The 22,397-nt window shown below is 35.4% G+C and overlaps 3 protein-coding genes across 4 annotated transcripts; 1 reads left to right on the forward strand and 2 right to left on the reverse strand.

The window, feature by feature from the left end:
• Positions 1-4,255: 4,255 nt before the first annotated feature.
• Positions 4,256-5,849, reverse strand: LOC116174800. 2 transcript variants are annotated; one of them, XR_004146167.1, is made up of 2 exons: positions 5,575-5,849; positions 4,256-4,549 (listed from the first exon to the last, which is right to left on the reverse strand). XR_004146167.1 is itself a non-coding variant. In XM_031492792.1 (2 exons), exons 1-2 carry the CDS (start codon positions 5,298-5,300, stop codon positions 4,455-4,457), a joined length of 372 nt encoding a protein of 123 aa, XP_031348652.1. In that variant the 5' UTR covers positions 5,301-5,381; the 3' UTR covers positions 4,256-4,454. The 2 variants fall into 2 exon arrangements, 1 of the variants encoding a protein (XP_031348652.1); XM_031492792.1 differs by lacking the exon at positions 5,575-5,849 and adding an exon at positions 5,024-5,381.
• Positions 5,850-9,807: 3,958 nt separating this feature from the next.
• Positions 9,808-11,722, reverse strand: LOC116174619 (protein lava lamp). The gene is made up of 6 exons (XM_031492558.1): positions 11,495-11,722; positions 11,149-11,449; positions 10,809-11,108; positions 10,531-10,766; positions 10,267-10,482; positions 9,808-10,218 (listed from the first exon to the last, which is right to left on the reverse strand). The coding sequence occupies exons 1-6, from the start codon at positions 11,624-11,626 to the stop codon at positions 9,808-9,810; spliced, it is 1,596 nt and encodes a 531-aa protein (XP_031348418.1). The 5' UTR covers positions 11,627-11,722.
• A 617-nt stretch (positions 11,723-12,339) lies between these two features.
• LOC116174799 (LIM and SH3 domain protein Lasp) lies at positions 12,340-19,145 on the forward strand. Its single transcript, XM_031492791.1, has 3 exons — positions 12,340-12,591; positions 13,081-13,175; positions 17,473-19,145. Exons 1-3 carry the CDS (start codon positions 12,523-12,525, stop codon positions 18,185-18,187), a joined length of 879 nt encoding a protein of 292 aa, XP_031348651.1. The 5' UTR covers positions 12,340-12,522; the 3' UTR covers positions 18,188-19,145.
• Positions 19,146-22,397: the final 3,252 nt, after the last annotated feature.

Below are 22,397 nucleotides of genomic sequence, written 5' to 3' on the forward strand. Positions count from 1 at the left end.
TGCCAAATAAATTTACTCTGAAAACTTTTTCCTGTAGGATTTTGCCTCGTCCGCTCGGGGAAGCTCGAGAAATTGCCATTACGAGATTAGTGCTAGAATTGTCGTCCCTGGAATATTGGAAAATTTACGGTAAAGTAATTACTTACAATTAATTTACCACTGTATACGTCGCAATTGTTTTAAGCACCAAGAATCTGATGTGACGAGGGCTCCAAGGCTTGTGCATTTTCGGGCCCCTCTCTCCTGACGTACGAAAAGGGTTTCCCTCCGAGATACAGGGCGTCTATACTGCTGCCGCCCTCCTCTCACAATCGCTCTCCTCATTCGAGACGAAATCGAGGTTAGTGAAGGGAACTTACGATCCTCTAGACGAGAGGCACAATAAAGAACTCTAAGATCCTAATGAGAGTCTTTGAAAATCATGAGATTATTTTGAGGGGTTACTTAATTCCAAACTATCCAAAAACTTGAGAGGTTCAAAATATTGTAAGGCACTTTTAAGACAAGTTTGGATATACATTTTGGAATTTTTCTCTGAGAAAAGTAAAGCGGAATTGTTAAAGAATTATCGCAGTTTTAAAATACGTCTCCCCGATGAACATATGATTTTGAGTAAAAGTTGGAAACAAACTGGTCAACTGTAGTGATCATGAACTCGTGGGTATTATTCCCATTCATCGTCATCATGAAGTCAAAAGTGAACACTTTTGTTTTGAGAAAGAGTGTGGGATTGATTAACAACGACCTTTAGAACCGTCTAGGATTGGTATAAAAAAATACATTAACCAATAAAAAAGTTAGACAACGCCATTTTGAAGATAATTCGCCATTGAGATGAAGTCTCTCAGCCATTGAAGAGAGATCTCTAATCACTTCATTAAAAAAGAGATTACGTGCTACAACAACTTCTCAGAGAAGAGGGAGGGGGAGTTTTTGAGACACCAAAACTTAAAGGCGGTCTGGCAAGGTATGAGTATTTGTCAATGGTATGAGGTACTTTTACTGCAAACTCATTTCACTTTGCGGTTACTTTATTGTCTTGTAGAGTTTTTGTTAAAAGGAGTTAAGCGAATTAACGACGTTGAGATTTAAAAAAGGTGATTCGATTTTTAAGCAAATGACCTCAAAACGCCCATTGAACAATGACAGGTGTTTTTATTTAATAACATGTTACTTTTCGATTAGAAGGTATTCGTGACGAAAAGGTAGATCGCGCCGACGCTGATACGTGTTATCGCTTCACCCAACAATTTTCCGCGCAGTAATCGGCGACAATTGAAGCGGGTACGGTGTCATTTCAATAGTGGTAAACGGAACGAATGGTAATGGTTCAACCCTTAGAGCGACTGATAAGGCTAAGGGTGAGTTTTCATTTTTTGTTTCAATATAGAATGCATGCTAACTCACTAAAACTCAAAAATCACTTCTCTGCCGAATGGAAAACGAAAATTGTGATAACAAACGAAAATCCTTTAGGTATTTAAATGGATTTGGTGTTGTTTTTTAATGCGGGTTCTTAATGCCCTGATTGTAGCACCGTGAGCCATTTCTAAATTCTAACGTGTTACAATTTTGATTTCTCATGAGATGACGCGATAACCCAAAAAAGGTAATTATCAGAAAACAATGTATATTAACTTTGGGAATACGGCTGTCCACAAGTAATAGGTATTCGAAACACAAATACTTAAAACAAAGATTAGAAACTTTTAAGGATCTTTTGAACTGAATATTTAAAAAAAATCAAAAAATAGATTACCGAGGTACCTTTTGGCATAGATTATTCTGACCAAATAGGTAATATTGCAGAACAATATACGATGTGTGTGACTAATATTCTATACTTCACATAATACATACATAGTATATAGGTATAACTTACGTGTTGTGTACCTTATGTATACAGTGATATTCATGTAGAAGTAGACATAGGGATTTCCCATGTCTACTTTTACATGATAAAAAGCCTCCTGAAAGACGCCTAATTTTATGCAACCAAAATAACTTATTGAAACAAATAAAAATCTGGCTGTCATATTAATTACTAATTTGAATATTGTTGCTTTATCTTCACCGAAAATAAATCTCTTAATCTACTTTAACTGTTATCGGCACCAATTGGAAATATCAACTTTTTTTAGTTGAATACATCGCACACGAACCGAAATTAGATAATATGGAAGTCAAAGGGATAATATTCAAATTAATTAATATGACAGGCAGATCCTCATTTCTTGTAGGTAGTTACTTTGGTTGCATAAAATTAGGCGTCTTTCAGGAGATTTTTTATCATGTAAAAGTAGGCATAGGAAATCCCTATGTCTACTTCTACATGAATGTCACTGTATATTTGTGACTATTCAATTCATCTAACATTTGTCACATTTCGACCAGTGAAATGTCGAGATTTCAAATTGTTGAGCCAATGGGAACGAATTATAGTGATAATTTCACGTGTAGTATTTCAGCGATAATTTCACGTGTGGTATTTCAGCGACAATTCAACTCATGTATAAAAAATCGCATAAGCCGCAGTGAAATTGTCACTTTGACAGCGGCAAAAGTTACCTGCAACTTTTACAGCGACAAATGCACTAGTGGTTTTTTCACTTATTCATTTTGGAACAATTATCGCATTATCCTTTCCCATATGATTAGCTTGACGTCTGTCAATAATTGACTAGTTTGGTGAATTTCTTGTTCGTTAAATTGTCCTGCCGAATTACACTCGAGGTTTGTATTTAAACCGAGTAAATTTGGGTTGTTGCAATTCAAATCTGTTTCCTTTTAGCAATTGAACTCGAAAAACTGTCAACCTAAAAATGCTCCACCTTCGGTGTCGCATTTTTATTAGTTACAGTTTTTCTCGTCTAATTGCTAGGCAACAGATTTTCATTACCTTAACAACCCAAATTTACTCGGTAAAATACAAACCTCTTGTGCAATTATAAGTGATAATTTCACGTGTGGTATTTCAGCGACAATTCAATGACATTTGTCAAACTTCCACCAGTGAAATGTCGCGAAATTTTGTCGTATTAACCGGAACATTCTTCTTAGTTTGTTAATCAATTTCGACAACCGACTTATCACCACATCTTTTAATTTAATCACTCATAACGAATTAGCTTGGAGCACAAAAGTTCGAATAGAATCAATAGCAAAATGAAAAGCAACTTCCATAATTTATTTTGACATTTATTGTTGTCATGGAAATACATTCCGTGGGTAATTATGCTTAATTTTTCTTTTGATTCATTGAATAGTCCTCCGAATACCATTCGTAGTCGAAGTATTTGTAGATTATTTTTGAGCTGCTGCTCCACTCATGCTAGTTACGCTTTTTAATACCACTCGCGCAAGCGCTCGTGGTATTAATCAGCGTAACTAGCATTCGTGACAGCACCTCAAAAATATTCGACAATACTTCGACTACTTATGGTATTATATATGAATATACAACATATGTATGTTTGAATATTAATAATAAATATGGCTAGAATATTCTAATATGCAATGATGTTCCACAGCAGCCAGATCTGTATTTGTTTTAAGAAGTTCCTTTGGTTGTATAAAATTAGGCGCCCCTCGGTGAGATTTAGTCATTTAAAAGTAGACATGAGGATAAACAATATCCGTAAATTTTTATTCGGCGTGTACAAATATATAACTTTATGAGGTGATGTGTTTCTTATAAAAGTAAGCTAGAAGCCCATTGATTGTTAATGTGGAAATGCATTTTTTGTAAATCGTTTACGGTTATACCTTTTGACTTTGGTATCTCTTTTCAGAAGTAAATAATAGCAAACTGTAATTTTGTCAGACTGCTGTAGTAAACGGTCAAAATTTACTACACATTTTTTTGGGGGGAGCTCAGTCTCCTCGACGTTATGTTTGGAGGAGCTTAAGCCAAATTGTAATAATAATTTGGTATTCAATGAATGATGAAAAGCACATTTTGGTACATAGTTTGAGCTCTTGATTAATTTTGAAAAAAAACGCTTGTTTTGGACCCCTCTCCCTATTTGTTTTTTTTGCATACTTACCTTTTACCTGTTAAATACTTTACTATTAAAATTATTGATTAATCAATAATGGTTATGGTGGTATCTTGATCTTCCTCTATACAAAGCGCGGACAGCTCATAGGACACAGGCCAAGCCCAAACGTCCAATATGGTTAAAATGCTTAGGTAAGGTTAAATCTAATTATAATACGAATTCCTGCTTCTTATTGCAAAATTAATGCGACTGCAGACAATAAAACATTTAATGAAAAACTTATTTGAACATTTACAAAATGGAATGCAAAGATAACAGACTTCATTTTAAACTCCTACAAGAATTGGGAATGACACAAAATAACAGCGCCTATTATATAACCTGAAGTTAACAGTATAAACCTATTTAGTTTTTGTAGGAGACTGGCAATGAACAGAAATAGAAGTAAATGAATCACTTCTTCTTCTTCATTTGTTTTTGTTTCCTCTTCTCATCCCTTTTTCGCTCCTTTTCTGTTAAAGATCGATACAGTTTATATCCAAAGAATACTGCAACAAAAATTAGTGTTAATCATATTGTCAATTGCTAGCAATAAATTTGGCTATTCATACCCAAAACTACTGTTATTAAAGAAAGGCAAACTATAAAGGATATATATGCATAAAAGTACTGCGGAGCAGGTGCTGATGGCTCATCGAAGTCACTCTCGTCAACTTGAAGACCCATACTCTTTAACTGTTCTATTTGTTCTTCACGAGTCATACTCCTAAGTTTCTGGGCCAGTTCTTCAATTTTACTTAGCCTTGGATCATCGCCGTTTTCTTCCATATTTTTTAATTTTTCAAGCAATTAACACGTGCGAATTGTGTAACCAACTGATATAAAATACTCAATCCGTGTCAAATATTCTCAAGTGCATAATCTGATAATGATAGTTTGAAGTAGGTACAAAAAATACAGGGTGTTTGCGATACAAATCGAACCATAACTGACCTATGAATAAAACAAAACAAAAATCTTACCGAAAAGTGTTATTACAACTATAAACGCCACAATAAGGGTGAGGGTCATAGTGATATTTCCATCAGGTAAAATATCTAAGCCTGGCTTCATAAATGCACTCATTTTCTCCGTCCTCTCGCCGAAGGCGCTTTTCATTTGTTGCCTTTCTTCATCGGTTAATTCCAATTTATTCAAAAGTTCAGAAAGTTGCTCTAACGCCTCGAGTGGAGATTTTCCTTCGGAACTCAAACTTTCCTTGATTTTATTTAATGCATCCATGCCTTCTTTGCCGTCCATTTTAGTTATCAGCACTGCTACTTGTCAGGAACACGTTGCAAGAGTGAGACTTGGCCAACTCAGCATATATACTCATAGAGGACAAAGGCTATCTATGTTTTCTGTTACGTAATTTAAACAGCTTATCAGGAAAAAGAAAGAATGTAGTAATTTCATTATCGTTTGAATTGCAGGGGCAACCGAATTTTAGGATTAGATTTCCATATGGTTTATAATTAACGTATTGTTCTACCATAACGTAATCTAAATGTTTTCAATGTTATCGCTTTCTTACCTGATAGTGTTACGATTATTATAGCAGGTACAATGAAGACTGAATTTGAGAAACCATGCTCAATTGGACCATCCTGCCCTCCACTTAAATCCACCATGATTTTTTGGTTAATTTCTCGCACTGTAAATTGTTAATAATGCGAAAGGCTTGTCACAGAACTGCACTGTTTTGTTTTTTAAGGGCTTTATTTAAATTTGTTGACATAATTGTTGTTATTGTGACATTCTTCAGGGATGTTCCTCCTGTCAGGTCAAATGTCAAATGGTGGCAGTGGAGGTGGCTACCAATGTGCCTAATATTTTCACCAGTAAAGTGTGTTCCAACAAATATATACAAAGCCTTTCACTCAAAAGTGCTCTTAATTATCTTGGTTTTGTCTCAAGTTCTTCTTAAGTTCTCCCTAAGCATTCTTTAAAGTTCTCATAACTTAAGTGTCAATTACTTATCAAGTTCCTATCAAATTCTCTTCAAAGTCATCCTGACGTTTTTAAGTTCCCTCCCTTGTGTTCCCTCAAACTTTGCTCAATCTCTTGTTAAGTGTCTTTATAAGTTCTCTTCTTACCTTACTCTGAGGTTTACAAATTTCTCTCAATACCCCTTGGCTTGGCACCAAGTTTCTCTCCAATTCTCTTTAATTTTAGGTCAAATTTCTCTCAAGTTTTCATCCAGTTTCCTATTTCTTCCCTTCCCTTTTCCTTCAACTTCCCCTTTTGGCTCTCCCTCACAATCTTCTCAATTTCCTGTCAAATCACCAATCCCCCTTTCAATTCATCGAACCTCTCCTCAAGGCTCTATCGAATGCTTCGCCGCGTCCTCCAAATGTTAAAAATTACTCCAGGCCCGTAACTAGCCAAGGGGTGGCCAGGTGGGGTTGAGTCTCACAAAATACACACAAATTACAATTAGACTCTAGCAAACAAAATATGAAACAATGAAACAACTACCTATGTTTGAAGTACCTCAAAAATTGTAAAAAGTAATTAGTTTTTGTAAAAAAATTTAACATTTTTAAAAGGGGTGGCTTCTGGACGCTGTAAACAAAATCAAGCATAATGATAACCAGAATTTTTTGATGAACTACAAACATATTGCAATAGTACTCGCAAGTCACAATTTGATACACTTGCACAACTGGAATTCCCGCTCCGCCCGATACGTTCAAACAAATTAAAACATTTTATTAATTATGCATTTCTAAGAAATCCGAAAAATACGGGTTGGGTGTCAAAATTCAAGTTAATTAAGAGCGCTCCATTTGAGATAAGGATCAGCTCAATCGGACGGGTTTCTGCAACTCATTTATTTAGCTCATTCACTTAATTTGCTGTATTCAAATTTCCAGAATCCGATTAATACCCATTGTTAATTGTGTCGAAATCAACCGGCGGGGTCGGCGTTACCATAGGAAACAACACCTGCAAACAATGGTTTATCCTCTTTGAAATTCTAAAATATCAATTTGCTCTCTTCTTCTAAGGGCCGGTTTTACATTTACACTTTAACAGAGAATAAGATATTCTTGGAATAACTGCCATAGCAACATGTATTCACACAATGGTAACCAACGCAACCGTCGACATTTATTCTAGGTATAGCTTATTCTCAGTATAACTCTCGCCAGGAAAGATTGCCGGTCACAGCACACCTTGTGTCGATTTACAATCTTTGTTTTTATTAAGATGCGAGCGACTTCTGGAATAGGATCGTGCTAATGTTGAACAAAAAGTCTTTTCGTTCAACACTGACACGATACTATTCGGGAAGTCACTAGCACCTTACGAAAAACAGAGATTGTAGATCGGGATCAAGTGTTCTGTGACCGGCAATCTTTCCTGGCGAGAGTTATATACACCTTCATTGTAGAATTGGCCCTAAAAGAGCTTTTGGCAAAACTGACTGAACTGTCTGGACGAGAACGGTTACAAACGGCGGGCGGATTAATTTCAGCGTTAGTTACTGTAATGCCGACTGAAATACAACACAATCAAATCAATTACTCTACTTCTGTTTTCAACTCTTAGACCCAACCAGCTAATGCTGAATTGACAAATGACACCTACATGGGGGCAGCCATGATGTGCACTCACTTGGCGCGAAATTCAAATCAACTAATAAACAAGCATTAACCTCACGTTTTCTAAATAAATTACTGTGGCACATGCCATTTTCCAAGGCTGCAATAGCCTCAAAACTTGAGAACTAGGAAAATTCCCCTAGAAAATAACTAAAACGTGCACATCATGGCCGCGCCCATGCTAGGGCCATTTTTACGTCTATGCAACTGATTGGTCAGCAGTCCATCTTAATTTATAAGTTCGTGGACCGAACACAAATACTTTCGGCACTACAACACCTACTGACTATACGTAACGAAGCGGCTAACTTAGGACGTTTCTAGATACCGGGTGTTTAGCAGAGACGGTCGCTTCTACAAATATACGGTGTGGTCATAACTGCGGGTATGAACTTCACGGCGGACAAGGGTACTTTGTTACAATACCTATATTGGTCTACTTATGTTTGCAATATTAAACACTTTAGAAGAACATTTAAAATTATATTTAAGGGGTAAAATCTTTGCATCGAAACTTTCTAGATGGTCTTCTAATGTTCGAAAGAGTTATGGAAGCCCATACAGTGCTCTAGGAAACTTTTTTTCTTTCCAAAGTCTTCAATGACTTTCCAGAACGATTGAAAAGTCGATCGAACTTATCTTTTGCTCTGCAAGGGATCTTAGGAACTTTTCTAGAAAGTTTCACAAAGGAATTGGAATGCTTTGGATATGTATTTAAATGCTCTCGAAACCAATCAAAGAATTTTCCTTTAATAGCGTTGCAACGTCTTTCTAGAACTATATCGAGACTTTTTCCAGAATACGTAGATGATGGAAGTGATTGGAAAGCTTTTGAATACTCTAGAAAACATTTAAAAAGCAAATTAATGCGTTTAGTAGTCACTAGAACATTCTAGCGCTTGTCACATTGTCTTAATGAGCAGTTTTATCGTAGGTACTGCAAACATAAAATGCCAATCCGTGAAAATTTTTTGACATTCATCCATACATAGCTGAGATATCAGGGTGTTCCCAAATATGTACGATATAAATACAGAGGGGACTAATTATATTCTCTGGTTTATTTTATTACTAAATGCTTGGTTACTACAGGGTGTTAAAATTTCAAGTTTTTTTGAGATATTTTGCTCAAATTTGAAATATAAGTTAGCGAAAAAATAAAAATCAATTTTCTGTAGTTATCGATAACAAAGCGTTTGCGGACCTATGTTTATCCCTTCCGTATTTACATTACATTTAGGAACCCCCTGTATATTTAATTATTAAAGTCCGAAATTATTGAAATGCTCTTTCTGAACTTTTCAACCTCTTTTCTAAGCTGGGAGAGGGAAAAATATACAGCGCTCAGGAAAGACCTAGAGAGTTCTGTAAAAAACTTAAAAACCGTTTGAAAACACCAAAAAGCCGTGTCAAGGGCCTGCAATGTTCTGGAAAAACGCTATAATGTTCTGGGATTGCTTTAGCACTGTCCACAATGACATCTTTCGTAGCTTTATAGAGATTTTACAAAGCATTTTAGCTCACAGCGTTGTGTATAGGTTCTGGCGAGATCTTTCTTGTCACTATCGTAATTTTTTTTATCCTTTCAACAACTTTTCTGGCCCTTTCCTGAGCTTTGTAGGTTTTTCTAGGGCTCCAGACTTGCATTTGATTCTTAACAGATACATAAAATATGAAAATGATTTATGGTGGGTTTATACAATCATTACTATCATTAGATCTTTAGGAAATAGCCAATAGAGTGATAGAGTCAAAGGTTTATTCTGAGTCACTATCCAAGGAAACCATATCTTTTGTTTCTATTGGCTATTTCTCAATGATAGTGAACTAATGATGATTGTACACCTATAAACCCCCCCATTACTTTTCCCAGGAAGTGATTTCAAAAACACCAGTATGGGCCTACATAATAGTCGCTGTAACGCATTATTTAACTCTGGAAAGCATCAAAAGTCTTCTACTTCTTTTCAAAACTATCGAAATGGCTTCTAGTTCTTTCCAGTGCTTTACTTGGTATATACTCATCGAAATGTAATGTATCTGCCCCATCCAGTAAGGTAATTGGAAAAAACTATACGTCATGCAATTAATGGAACGCGATTCTGATACTATCAAAGACTTATGGGTAGTTCTGGTATTTATTAATAACACCAAAAAAATCACAGCTCTTCCTTGTCTTTATTTTCAACAAATCCGTAATTGCTTAGTATCTTACTAAACTCATTAATGTTGTTTTTGTGATCTTGTCGTTCAATATCTAAACGGGTCTGTAACACTTTAATGGTTTCTTCCGCCAGCTGAAGTTTATCATCGCTAACCGTGCCCAAGGAGGACAAGCTAGATTTTGAACTGTACACGCTCATCTTCTCGCAGTTCTTCTCCAGTTGTAAGCGTGCTACTCTCGCCTCCAGCTTGGCCACCTTTTGCTTCTCAGCCAAATATTTCATTCGAACCTCGGATTGTGCATTGCGTTCCAGATCTAATTTGTCGTTGGTGATCTTCATCAGCTCTAACAAACGTAACCTTTCAGTCTCCAAGTACTGCATGCTGACTTCCTTAGAAGGATTTACCTAACACGACACACACGTGAACGAGCGACTACATTTGAAAATACGCACCTTCTGATGGTCGAGCGGGTGGTTCTTACATCTAGACCGAAGAGTCGTAATTTCCCGTCTTTGTTCATCAATCTGCACGTTTAGATTATTCACTTTACATTCTTGTTTCGCGGCTTCCAGGTGCAAGGATTTATTTTTCATCTCCAACTCCTGAATGATCAATTGCTTCTGGCGCAAAGCTTCATTCTGTATCTCCTGCGCGTGGGTTACTCTAGCCTAAAATCATCAGTAACGCAAGATGAAAAATTTGTACTTGTACTATACAGTCAATGAGGTGATCATGTCCCGATCGTGTTCATTTTGTTCGGTAATGGCCGAACATTTCGCCCGAAGTGCGGAGCTTTCCGACTCGATGACCTTGTTCCTGGCCCGAGCAGCGTCGAGTCTTCTTTTAAGGTCGTGCACTGTATTTTGAAGCGCGTAGTTTTCTTGAGTGAGACTTGCCAATTTCTTATCCCACTTTGTTACAGAATTGGAGTTTTCCACAAGAGGAATGCTGCCTAGAACGCCTGGTTGTTATACGAATTTGCCTCGAAGGTTACCTTTTTCTTTATCTTCATAGGATTTCAGTTTCTCTTTAAGCTCGCTGTTTTTCTGCTGCAAATCGCAAATGAGCTGGGCACGTCCACGCCAGTTACCATTGGAGTTTGTTATAATCTGCAAATTCTCAAACGTCTCCCCAACTTCCTGTTGTAACAACTTGTTGGCAATTTTCATGTTCGCCTTTAACTGAGAATTTGAATTTCTAGTTTCGCAAAGCTTCGAGTTGGAATTATTCAGCTTCTCTTGTAAGATTTTGATTTGTTCTTCGAGTTCGTTTTTGAGTTTTTCCGGAACTGGACCTAAACTAACATAATCAAGCGTCCTCAAAAATTCGCTCACCACCATCAGTTTCTTTTTCTGCGCATGTGTTTTGTTGCAATTCGTTGATGTATTGTTGCGACTTTGATAACTTGGTTTTGTAAGTTTCCAATTCAGAATTCCGTTCCCGTAATTGCTTACTAAGCTCTACTATTTTAGCGGATGCTAAATGACTGACGTACAGTGGATTATCTTTAGTCGGTTCGTTCTGGCTCTTTTCCAATTCCTCAGAGAGGAGACTTACCTTACTAGTGCTCTCTTTTAACTGCAGCTCCAAGTCAGATACATTTTTGTATAGCATGCCGTTTTCGTGTGTTAAGTACTACAATTGTAAAGAATAACTGCCGGAATATGAAGTGAATATTACTTGAACTTTGTCGCGAAGGTACTTGTTTAGATCATCGGGAAAAATGATATCTTTGGGAATGTCGGGAATGTTTATGTCCGCTAACCCTAAGTCATCACTAACCATCATCGTGTTCTTTCTTTTATTGGACATTGTGCGTATTCAGCGCAAATTAGTTACTTTTGACAGTTAGCTACCAGATTTTATATAAATTACAATTAATACAGTAGACCAAGGGCCAGTGACCAATTTTAGGTTGTCATTTCAAAAGTCATGAGAATTAAAAGTCACCTCTGGCAGCAGTAGCAGCCCTCTTTACATCAAACTTGTAGGAACGGGATGATTTATGGCGTGTGTGGGCAACCAGAAGCAATCGATCACAAACATTTAATTTTGGGGGCCAAAATCTAAAGGAAAGGTTCAATTTCAAACAACAATTGTACCATGACTACCACCACTTTATTGGAGCTTGCTTTTGCATGCGTTGGCCCTTGGTTGACTTACTTCTAATAAATATGCAATGATAATGAATACCTACTATTCTGTTAATTGGATTGCAGTATCAATATCTTTAATTTAAATAATTCTTACAGAATCACCACTGACATGTAATTTCTTCAACTTCAGCGGCTGGCAAAATAAAATAGTGCAACAAAACAAGGTACCTACTTAAAACAACAGTTCATTGAACCAGCTAGAGAAAAATTTATTGCTAAACTAAACCAAATTAAAGTTTCGTTTCAATAATTAAAAATTTTCAAAAGGTCCCTAGAGTGACCCGAATCTATACCAGTTGATTATTACCGTTGGCACTTTTAAGTAATGGGATTTTAACAAGTGGGATTTTGCACCGATGCAAAGCATTTGACAGTACAATTTTTGACAGCCGAAATGAAATGTATAAAGTAAAAAGCGAAGAAGGATGTTCTGCATTTTGTGGGATCCTGAAATAGTTACACATGGATGAATAACTTTTGCTGTAATTAAAGTGTCTTAAAGAAAGTTAGTTTAGTGTAAAATTAGCGGTTGTGTAAATAATAATTAGAAAAATGAATAAAAAGTGCGCTAGGTGCGAGAAAACCGTATACCCTACAGAGGAACTAAAGTGTCTCGATAAGGTAAATTGGCGATAATCGCTTTTTAAGTTGTTTTTGCGAACTTTCCGCATGTACCTTTCACGTTAATAATTATTTGATTTCTTGTGCCCTGCCCTAAAGTGACTAAAAAATGGTTAGTACTATTAACCTTTCTACAAACGTCGACCAAGTATTGTAAGCCAAGGTTATGATCTGATTATTTTAACTTCTTTAAAAGAAATTTTTCATGACTCACATTCAACCGCGACTTTAATTGCGGTTTCCTGAAAATGCCATATACATAATCAAGAACGGTTAAAATGGGGATGATACAGGATGCATCATAATACAAGTTAATTAACTTAATTCTTGTAATTTGTTATGACTCTGGTTATTGAACTGATGTTAATTGCTTGCCGGATTAGTAACATGTGCATCCCAGAAACCGGGGATCCAATTTCAAATTGTCTACCACTCCCGCCCTCGCGATTGTTCCTGTTTTATTTTTTAATCGCGCTCGTTTGTTTTCAGACATGGCACAAACCGTGTTTCAAATGCAAGGAGTGCGGAATGGCGCTTAATATGCGAAATTACAAAGGCTTTAATAAGGAACCGTATTGCGAAGCGTAAGTATCGATTGCAAAATTGTTTACAAACATTTTCAATATTAATAATCATTTTTTACAAGGTGATTTGTGCTTTGGTTGCTATTTATGTTTCGAAAGGGCACACCAAATTGAAGGATTTTTCGGGAAGAGTAATTTTTAGAATTGCTTGCTCGTGAAAACCAACTAAAATTGGAAGCAGAAGGGCTACACTTGTCGAATTGCTTCGAGTCGATTGTGGGTGAAAGGTTACACTTACATGTATTGTGGTTTGCCTAACTTTCTGGGTACATGATGCTCTTTTTTTGTACAGTTATCTTTTCAAAATGTTGAAATAGCACAAACCCAGACATGTTATGTTTGTGATTTGACGTTTCTGTAATTGTTCTTGACAATTTTCCGAATTAAAGATTATTATTATTATTAGAGTGAGGTGAGCCGTGACCAACGAACAAATATAGTAAGCCTAAGTCTTTGCAGGTCAAATGTGCATAATGCAAAAATATTTTTGTATGTACAGGGTGTCCCCTTTTTGCCACTTAGAGTACCTTTGTAAATGTTAGGGCTATCGAGAAAGTAATGCAGGTGTTATGTGCTCTTTTTGAGTCAGACTTTAAAACTTAAAATGGTAAAACCAAAATTTGAAGATATTCGATGTCTTAAGAGATAGGAGGAAACATGTTTATTACAGAAGTTTCTTTATAATGATTGTTAAATGGTCCGCCGCTTTCAAAATATGTATAATTGATCATGTAAACAGTTTTCAGACCTAACCTCATTTGTTTTAAATGGAACGCCCTGTATATTTTATTCTAAAAAGATAGTATATTAAGTTCTCTAATCAAAAACATAACTAAAAAAATTCAGTTTTGATTCAAGAAGGTTTTAAATAAATTTATTGAATCATTTGAACTTTGTTTTAAATTCTTTGTTTAACTTTTTCAATTTTTTTTTTGATTTATTTGAATCACCTGAATACTTTTTTAACATTTTCCTTAGTGTATCATATTTTTGAAGAGACAATTTAATATATAAACTTAGTTCATTGCCGTGCTTGCATTGTTGATTGTGCCACAGTGGAAAACATGTGATACAGTGTGATATCATATATAATATATACTGGCACACTTTCGGGTGTTGAAAAGAGCATCTTGAAAGGGGGGTATATGAGTTGTTTTGTCTATTACAAAAGTCATAAGTAGTCTCGCGAAACAGTTTCAGTCCAAACACGCTGTAGTTCAATAAATTATTATCGTCCATCAATTAATACACTACAAACCAAACATACCTTGACATCAGAAGAGCTGAAGCAGTTTTCATTCTTCATCTTCATCTCTTCGAATCTGCGAGAACGTCAGGCAGATTCATTTCCTCATTTTGAGCACACCCCTCATACGAAGCAATTTAACTGTACAGGTGACCACCTAGGATGTTGCGCTTTTATTTTATTATGCAGCTGAACTTGTAGACTTTGACGTTTTATTTTGAATATGAAAAAGGAGTTTAATGTGATCCATTGTTTTTTGGAATCAATCAATTTACTCAACTTTTAGTTACCAGACACAATCTTGAATACAACCAACCCTTCCATGTCAAGAAGTACATAAAAATGAGTTTTGATACTAATTGAACCCTAACTCAGATCCATGGGCGCGACTAACGATTAGAGGCAATTTCCAAAAAAACAAAGACGCCTTGATAAATAACGTGCAAAAATATCCGCGTGTTAATAATATTATAGTTGACCAGTTCGTTTTTCCAATTGTTACCAAAAAGCAAGATTCATCTGTGATCTGTGAGACGTATTCAAACTGCGATAATTTTTAGAAAAAGAATTCTGGGAAAAATTCAAAAATTTAATTTCAAAACTACAAACTTCTGATTTCAAAACTTATACGCCCGATCAAACAGAATAATAAAAGGGACGAATTGTCCGCTTTTTTAAACAACTGGATGGTGAAACTTCTTAGACTTTAATCATGTTTATATAAAACGAATCTTCTCTAGACTGTTGACTCTCTACATACGAATTTTTCTGAACTTTATTCTGTTGACAAACAAAACGCGAATCTCTTAATGTAGTGCATCCTCTCTCTGAAGTAAATTTTTTAACGCCCAACAATGGCGGCGGTCTTTAATTAATGTCCATTGGCTAGTCATTTTCTTTCCACCACTGTGACTGGCTTTAAAATTTTACGTGTCTCACAGAGCTTTATTGAATTTGCTGAATCGTAGAAGTAACAAAAGACGACTAATTTACAGAGTGTAATTCAAAACCATAGCTAGACAATGAGGGTATAACTAATGATCTAGAACAATTAACCCATTGATAACTGTGGAAAGATGATGAACGTTCACCCTTAGTATAATAAATAAAAACTTGAAACTACCATTTCTTTGGGGGAATGTTTTTAGTAATTCGGCGGGGGAAAAATCGCAATAAAATGTTTTCGTTACATAATAAAAAAAAGTATATCTGCAGAGAGAATGCTTTGGCAAATGGGCGATTCTCTATACACTCTACCACTCGCTCTACCAGCATTCCGTTTCATATGACTAATGTTACGGACAGGGTAATTTTAGTTGGAAGAAAAATCAAAAAAGTAAAAGGAAGGTTTTTCAGGTCAAAGATAGCTATTCCATATTTATTTCTAAATCATCTTAATATACAGGGTGAAAATGTTGTCTGTAACACTTTATGGTATCCATCCATGGTATGAAATTAACGAGGAAATTAATTAACAAACTATTTTCCTTAATTTGAGTTTTTCTCTTTAATTTGATTATAAGTTTTTTATGCTTCTATATCCAAAAAAAGTACATGGATTGCTAGGAAAATTGTTTATAATTTTGGATACCATAAAAAGCTTCTTAAAAAATTTTGTTTTGAAGATATATTCTATTATTAATTATTTTTTGGTCTTTATTTTTAAGTGGGCGGGGCTTCAGCCAACCCAATCCCCCTATACATTTACAAATGTTTGTGCCCGAACCCGGATTTGAACCAGGGACCCTTAGTGCGTCAGTCGGGCTTCCGCGCCACACGGGCCGGCTGTGTTCAAGACAAAATTTTCACCTTGTATTTAGCTGTAATAAAAGTATACAGTGTGTCCCAGATCGCGTGGGATTGCATGGGTAACTTTGTTATTATTAAAGATAGAGAATTGGTTAAATGGGCAATGTTTTGCAGTTTTAGATGGTTATTTAAAATTTGTATATGGAAATTCAAAATGTCGCATAGGTTCGACGTAAATTCAAAAAAACTAAAATTGGTCATTCCCTTAAATGTCTTATATCATCGAAAGTATAAGAGATATAAAAAAAAGTTTTATATAAAAGTGACTGTCTTTGATACGCTTAATTTAGAATTGATGTCAAAAAAATTCAAGATGGCTACTTTTGAGGAACATTTACCAACTTCCTAAACTTAAATAGGCGCTATATGCGGTTTTTAGATTACTTGATAGATTTTTTAATTTTCTTTTCAACGAGCTGTTTTAACATAAGATTGAAAATAAGATACCAGTTATATTAACGGTTTTTGTATTTTAATCAAGTAGTCTGAGACGAATAAAAAAAAACAATGAAAATAATTACATCAGATGTTTAAAAAATCAGGGGTGCACTCATGAGAGGGGGGTTTGGGCATTACAACTCCCTCCAAAATTTTATATAAGTAGGCCTAGAAAAATTTTGATTTTTATATCATCACTTATTGACTATCTTATTATCCATACTTACATACCTACAAATGGTGGTATAAAGAGAATTAAAAAATCTATCAAGTAATCTAAAAATCCAATATGGCGCCCATTTAACTTTAGGAAGTTTGTAAATGTTACTCAAAAGTGGCCATCTTGAATTTTTTTTTGACATCAATTCTAAATTAAGCGTATCAAAGACAGAAATGACCAATTTTAGTTTTTTTGAATTTACGTCGAACCTATGCGACATTTTGAAGTTCCATAAGGAAATTTTAAATAAGCATCCAAAACTGCAAAACGTTGCCCATTTAACCAATTCTCTATCTTTAATAATAAGAAAGTTACCCATGCAATCCCACGCGATCTGGGACACACTGTATACTATATACAGTGTAATAAATCATGTAATAAGTAAGGTTTTTGAGAAATGGCATGTGCTTAATTGAATACAATGCTTTAGATGTTTACTCAAGTGTAATTGGTAAACAAAGTGATAGTTAAATGGTGAGCCAATGCAAAAATCTCTTCTTTGTGGTGTGTTCTTGTAAAAAATACCCAGTTAATGTAGCAGGGTCTCAACGTGTCACTTAATTGTATGTTTGTTTTTTGTACAGTCATATACCAAAAGCAAAAGCTACAACTATGGCGGAGACTCCTGAATTAAAGCGTATAGCAGAAAACACGAAACTCCAATCCAATGTAAAGTATCACGAAGACTTTGAGAAGAGCAAAGGGAAATTTACACAAGTCGCCGACGACCCGGAAACGTTACGTATCAAGCAAAACAGCAAGATAATCAGTAACGTCGCGTACCACGGCGAATTGCAAAAGAAAGCCGTCATGGAACAGAAACGGACGATCAACGAAAACGGGTATAAAACTACGTCGACCGATCAGGTGAACGCCAATTCCACGCCGCCGCCAATTGTGAACCCGATCGATCCGATCCCGCCGCCAATCGCCCACTCTCAGGTCGGAAAAATAGCGGACTACGAACCGACGGTTGGCGCCAGTCCGTACTCCGCCGGCCGAAATACTCAAACAGTAATTTATACGTCGGACCGAGGACCCGTGACCAACCCGCCGCAGAGACACATAGGCTCGGTGCACGACATAGATCCACTGAACCACAATTACGGATCGTTGGGGCGCGTTTATAGGGCCATGTACGACTACGAAGCTCAAGACGACGATGAGGTTAGTTTTCTCGACGGCGATTTAATAATAAATGTCAGCAGTATCGACGGTGGATGGATGACCGGTGAAGTACAACGTACCGGACAAATTGGAATGTTACCCGCAAATTATGTACAGGTCGCCAACATATAAAATAACTCGCTTTCGCACAAATTTTTCATAAAATGGGGAAATTGTTTTTAATTCACTTACATCCATGAAATTATGATTTCTGGAGCATTACTTTTCGTAAATATTGTTAACGTTGACTTTTATTTTCAAGCGGACTTGATCAGTTTTTTTTATTTTTTAGAGAAACGGCCAGATGACGTTTCCATTTCATTTTTATTTTTTTTATACACGCTATTTTTTTATTATTCTGAATGGATAATATAAAACTCACTCTGTGATACAAATGATGATAGAAATAATAGGGGTATGCAGAATCTGGTCAGTTTCTCCACACGTCACACATCAACGATGACAATTTTAAACTGTAGTGTAATAATAATAGTAATAATCGTGGGATACATCTGACTGCTTATGCTTCAGGGTGCGCTGCACAAAATACATTCAATTTAATTTAAATGCACATTTTGTAAATTTTTTTTATTTTTGGTCTCATCTACAGTATTGTATAATGAAAATGTTGATAAAACATTCCAGTTAAGCATGTTTGTAAATTTCCTCTGAGGACCTCGGAAATGTAAATTTACTTTGATAGTTAGGTTCCTTTTGTATGTATTAGCGTTAAGTATAATGTTTGCAACCAGACGTGCATTTATATTATGTAATTCTCCATATCGCAACGAAGAGACTTCCTTTATCATATAGTGTACCTATGACAGAATCAAAATATTTACAGTTTTTACATATTTACATATGTATATAATTTTATAAATGAACTTTTTACTTGACAACCAAAAGTGCCTTCGTAGAAAGTGAGTCATAACGCACAGGCATCGGAATACAATATACATACTGCTTAATTGTTTATACTTTGTTACCTTTACATCACTAAAAAAATCATAAATGCAGTCATTTTTGGTTTTAAATTAACATATTAATATAATGTCATGTTTATTTAAAATTTATATTTAATAATTTACCATTGATTGTGCTAAATTTAAATATACAGTTAGTTAAAATGTTAAAGAAAACAAATAAATCATTATCTTTTAGTTTCTTGTTTTGCACTATGTTAAGGGTAGACCATCACTCATAGTTACAGTAGGAGTCGATAGGTTGACTGATTTAATTTACAGTGAAGAAATACTTGAGCGGCCAAGTCCCGATGTACATTCCAAAGAAGTCGATTTGTGAGAAGATGAAGAAAGGATTTGAGGTATGTAACATTTTTAATTTAAAAGAACAGCGGTAACAAACAAGCCCATATCTCTTGATGAAAAAAATTTTTTTGACCTAATGCACAATCCAAAATTAATATACTGTGGTATATGTCCATGACAATTTGGAGTTATTTTCTATATAACAAGAAGAGGGCTCCCATCAATTTTCATTCAACAAGATAATAATAATACTGTTTATTATTACCTCAATTGCAAGTTTTGGCGATAAAGAAATTACATTTTATGTATTGAACAATTGAGGTAGTAAGTTTTTAGTTCCTTTCAAACGTTCCGGTAGCTTATTGTAATCTTTGTTTGTAGCAATATTGTAGGAGAACGACTTTATACTGTGATGTCTTATGGAGCGGTATGGTAGGAAAGATTTTTTTCCCTAATATGAATATTATGAACGTCTGGTCTAAAGGAAATATTTTCGAACAGATATGGCGGTTTATGCGTGATCAATATGGGATGTTTTCTTTGGTTTTCCATGTTCAGACATTTTCATTTATTGAGAGTGTGTGATATCCGTTCATATTTACGTAAGTATTTCAAACATAAAACGTAAAACAGCTATTTTGGACGTTTTGAGTGTTATAACTGGTTTGTTTAGTTATGCATGATCCATAAACGGCATAACAGTAATTCAAAGGCCCCAGCGCTTTTGTGTTTTGTGGCACATGTCTATATATGAATATAAACGCCGCAAATTATTATATGATCAAATTTTGAGTTTACATGGGTTTGGAAATTTAATTGGTTGTCCAAGATGAATTACTACATTCGAGGGTTTCAAACTATCGCCTTTAAATTGGATAGATATTTTTCTTTCTGCAAGATATCGATTTGACTTTGTACCGAAAAATATCAATTTTGTTTATGGTATTCACATTGAAACAATATGGTCTTCTTTGTTAAGATAGTGCAACGGAACTGATTTCTTTAAGAAGGATTTAAAATATAATTGACAATCATCAGCATACATGTGAATACTACGCAGTTTTAAAAAGGACTAGGTATAGGGTATAGATCGGAAATAATAGTGACCTGAGTATTGATCCTTGAGGAACACCACAAGTTACTGCTGTCAGGCATTGAATAAAAAATTATTTTTTATTCAATGTGTCGGGATAGAGGGGACTCCATGTATGACCACTTTCTGATACCGATCAAAGAGGTAATTTTTAAATAAGTAATTGTATTGCATAATTACCAAAACCGATAAAGTGCAATATTTTTAAATGAAGACTATCACACGCCGTTGAGAAGTCTAGTATATGGCGTTTTCATCAGTATTTCGCATGATGTCATCAGTGATTTTTAATAGGGCTGTGATTTGTGATCCTAGAACACATTCCAATATTTTTGATGCAGTTGGAAGAATGGATCGGCCTTAAGTCCGAAAATGCCGTAGGAAGGTGAGTTTTAGGTAACCGTTTAACGTGGGATGTTTTCCAGCATGATATGGGAATACAGAATTGCGGATGAAAAAGTTTACAATTATGCGTTATAAAGAACACTTATATCCGGACACAAAACTAACATTTTAGCGTTAATTCCATCACACCCTGTGGCGTTTGTTTTGCAAACCGCGTGCATGCGAAAATTGACCCCCACAACTATTTTGAAAATGCGAACCCAGCTTAATCACTATCGAATGTATCATGTATGCTATGGGTAATGGTCTAAGTGGCAAGGAAACTCAGCTTGTAACCGGGCAGTTCGGGTTCGATTCTTGCATGAAGTTTTTTTCCTTTTTGAAAAGCAAAGTCGTACCTACTACAAAAATACTGTAGAGTTTTCCGAAGGGATAACGCGTCTGCTATTTACGAATACTCAGCCCGCGCAGGCAATTTTTAAAATTCCCGTCAAGAAAAAGTTCTGCTTGCGCTTGGTCACTTAATTGAATCCCCCTGTTCCCACCCCCTCAGGTCTCATAAGACCGAGAAACAATAGAGTCTATTGTTTCTAGAAGCCTATTGCCTATCTCCTTTTCGATTGCTTCCCTCCAAACACTACTTATGACAAAAATGGACTGCAAGTTGTCTGAAACAAATGGTTTCTATTAGGTACATACAAAGTATTTCTTAAAATTGCAAAAACGGTGCCTTTTACAGGAAATTGCACTTGCACAATTATACCTACTCATTTTCAAGGGCCGGTGAAAATGGAGTCAAGCCCCCTTTTTGCACAAGTAAAGTTTCTAGTCAACAACACGAACGCGGCCCATTTCAACGTTAAAGAAGAAATTGATTGTCCAGCAGGCTAATATGAGGATATGCTGATCTGTGAAAATTGTACCCTGGATCTTATCTTGATACATCCATACTCAAAATCAAAGATAATGAATAATTACAAATTGACAAGCTTTTTAATTTGTTTATAGAATACAACTACTTCAATTATTTAAAAAAAAAAAAAATTCACTCCTTGATACTTTATACAAAGTTTGTACAGAACACTTTTCAACACCTTCCCTCAAAATTTGCGCAACAATGTTCATCTCTTTCAGTTCATTAACACATCCCTAAACCGTTTAAATTTAAATGGCAATAATGGCTTAGTAAGTATGTCGGAAATTTGATATTAGATGGTGTATCAAATCAAATACACCTTCACTTAATTTTTCACAAATAAAGTAATACCGCACATCAATGTGTTTGCTGCGCTGATTAAACTTCCCATTTTTTATTAGTGCGATTGTGCTCGTGTTATCAATTTGAAATTTAATTTTTAAATTTTCGCCTATCAACTCTTCAAAAATAAAACTTCCTTCAGACCTTTAGCTTCACTTATGAATTCAGCTTCTGTAGATGAGAGTGCTACGATGGGTTGCCGTCTTGAACACCAGCTTATTGGTGTTCCATACATATCCAGTAGTAGGTACTACGTCTACTTTCTAGATCATTAGCATAATCGCTATCCGTGTAGGCGTGTACACTACCATCTCATTCAAATTATTTCCATTCTTTTTGAAGAACAAACCTAAATGTTTGGTTCCTTTCAAATATTTT

This window comes from Photinus pyralis, unplaced genomic scaffold, assembly GCF_008802855.1.
Source record: "Photinus pyralis isolate 1611_PpyrPB1 unplaced genomic scaffold, Ppyr1.3 Ppyr1.4_LG6, whole genome shotgun sequence".
In the NCBI taxonomy this organism is placed as follows: Eukaryota; Metazoa; Arthropoda; class Insecta; order Coleoptera; family Lampyridae; genus Photinus; species Photinus pyralis.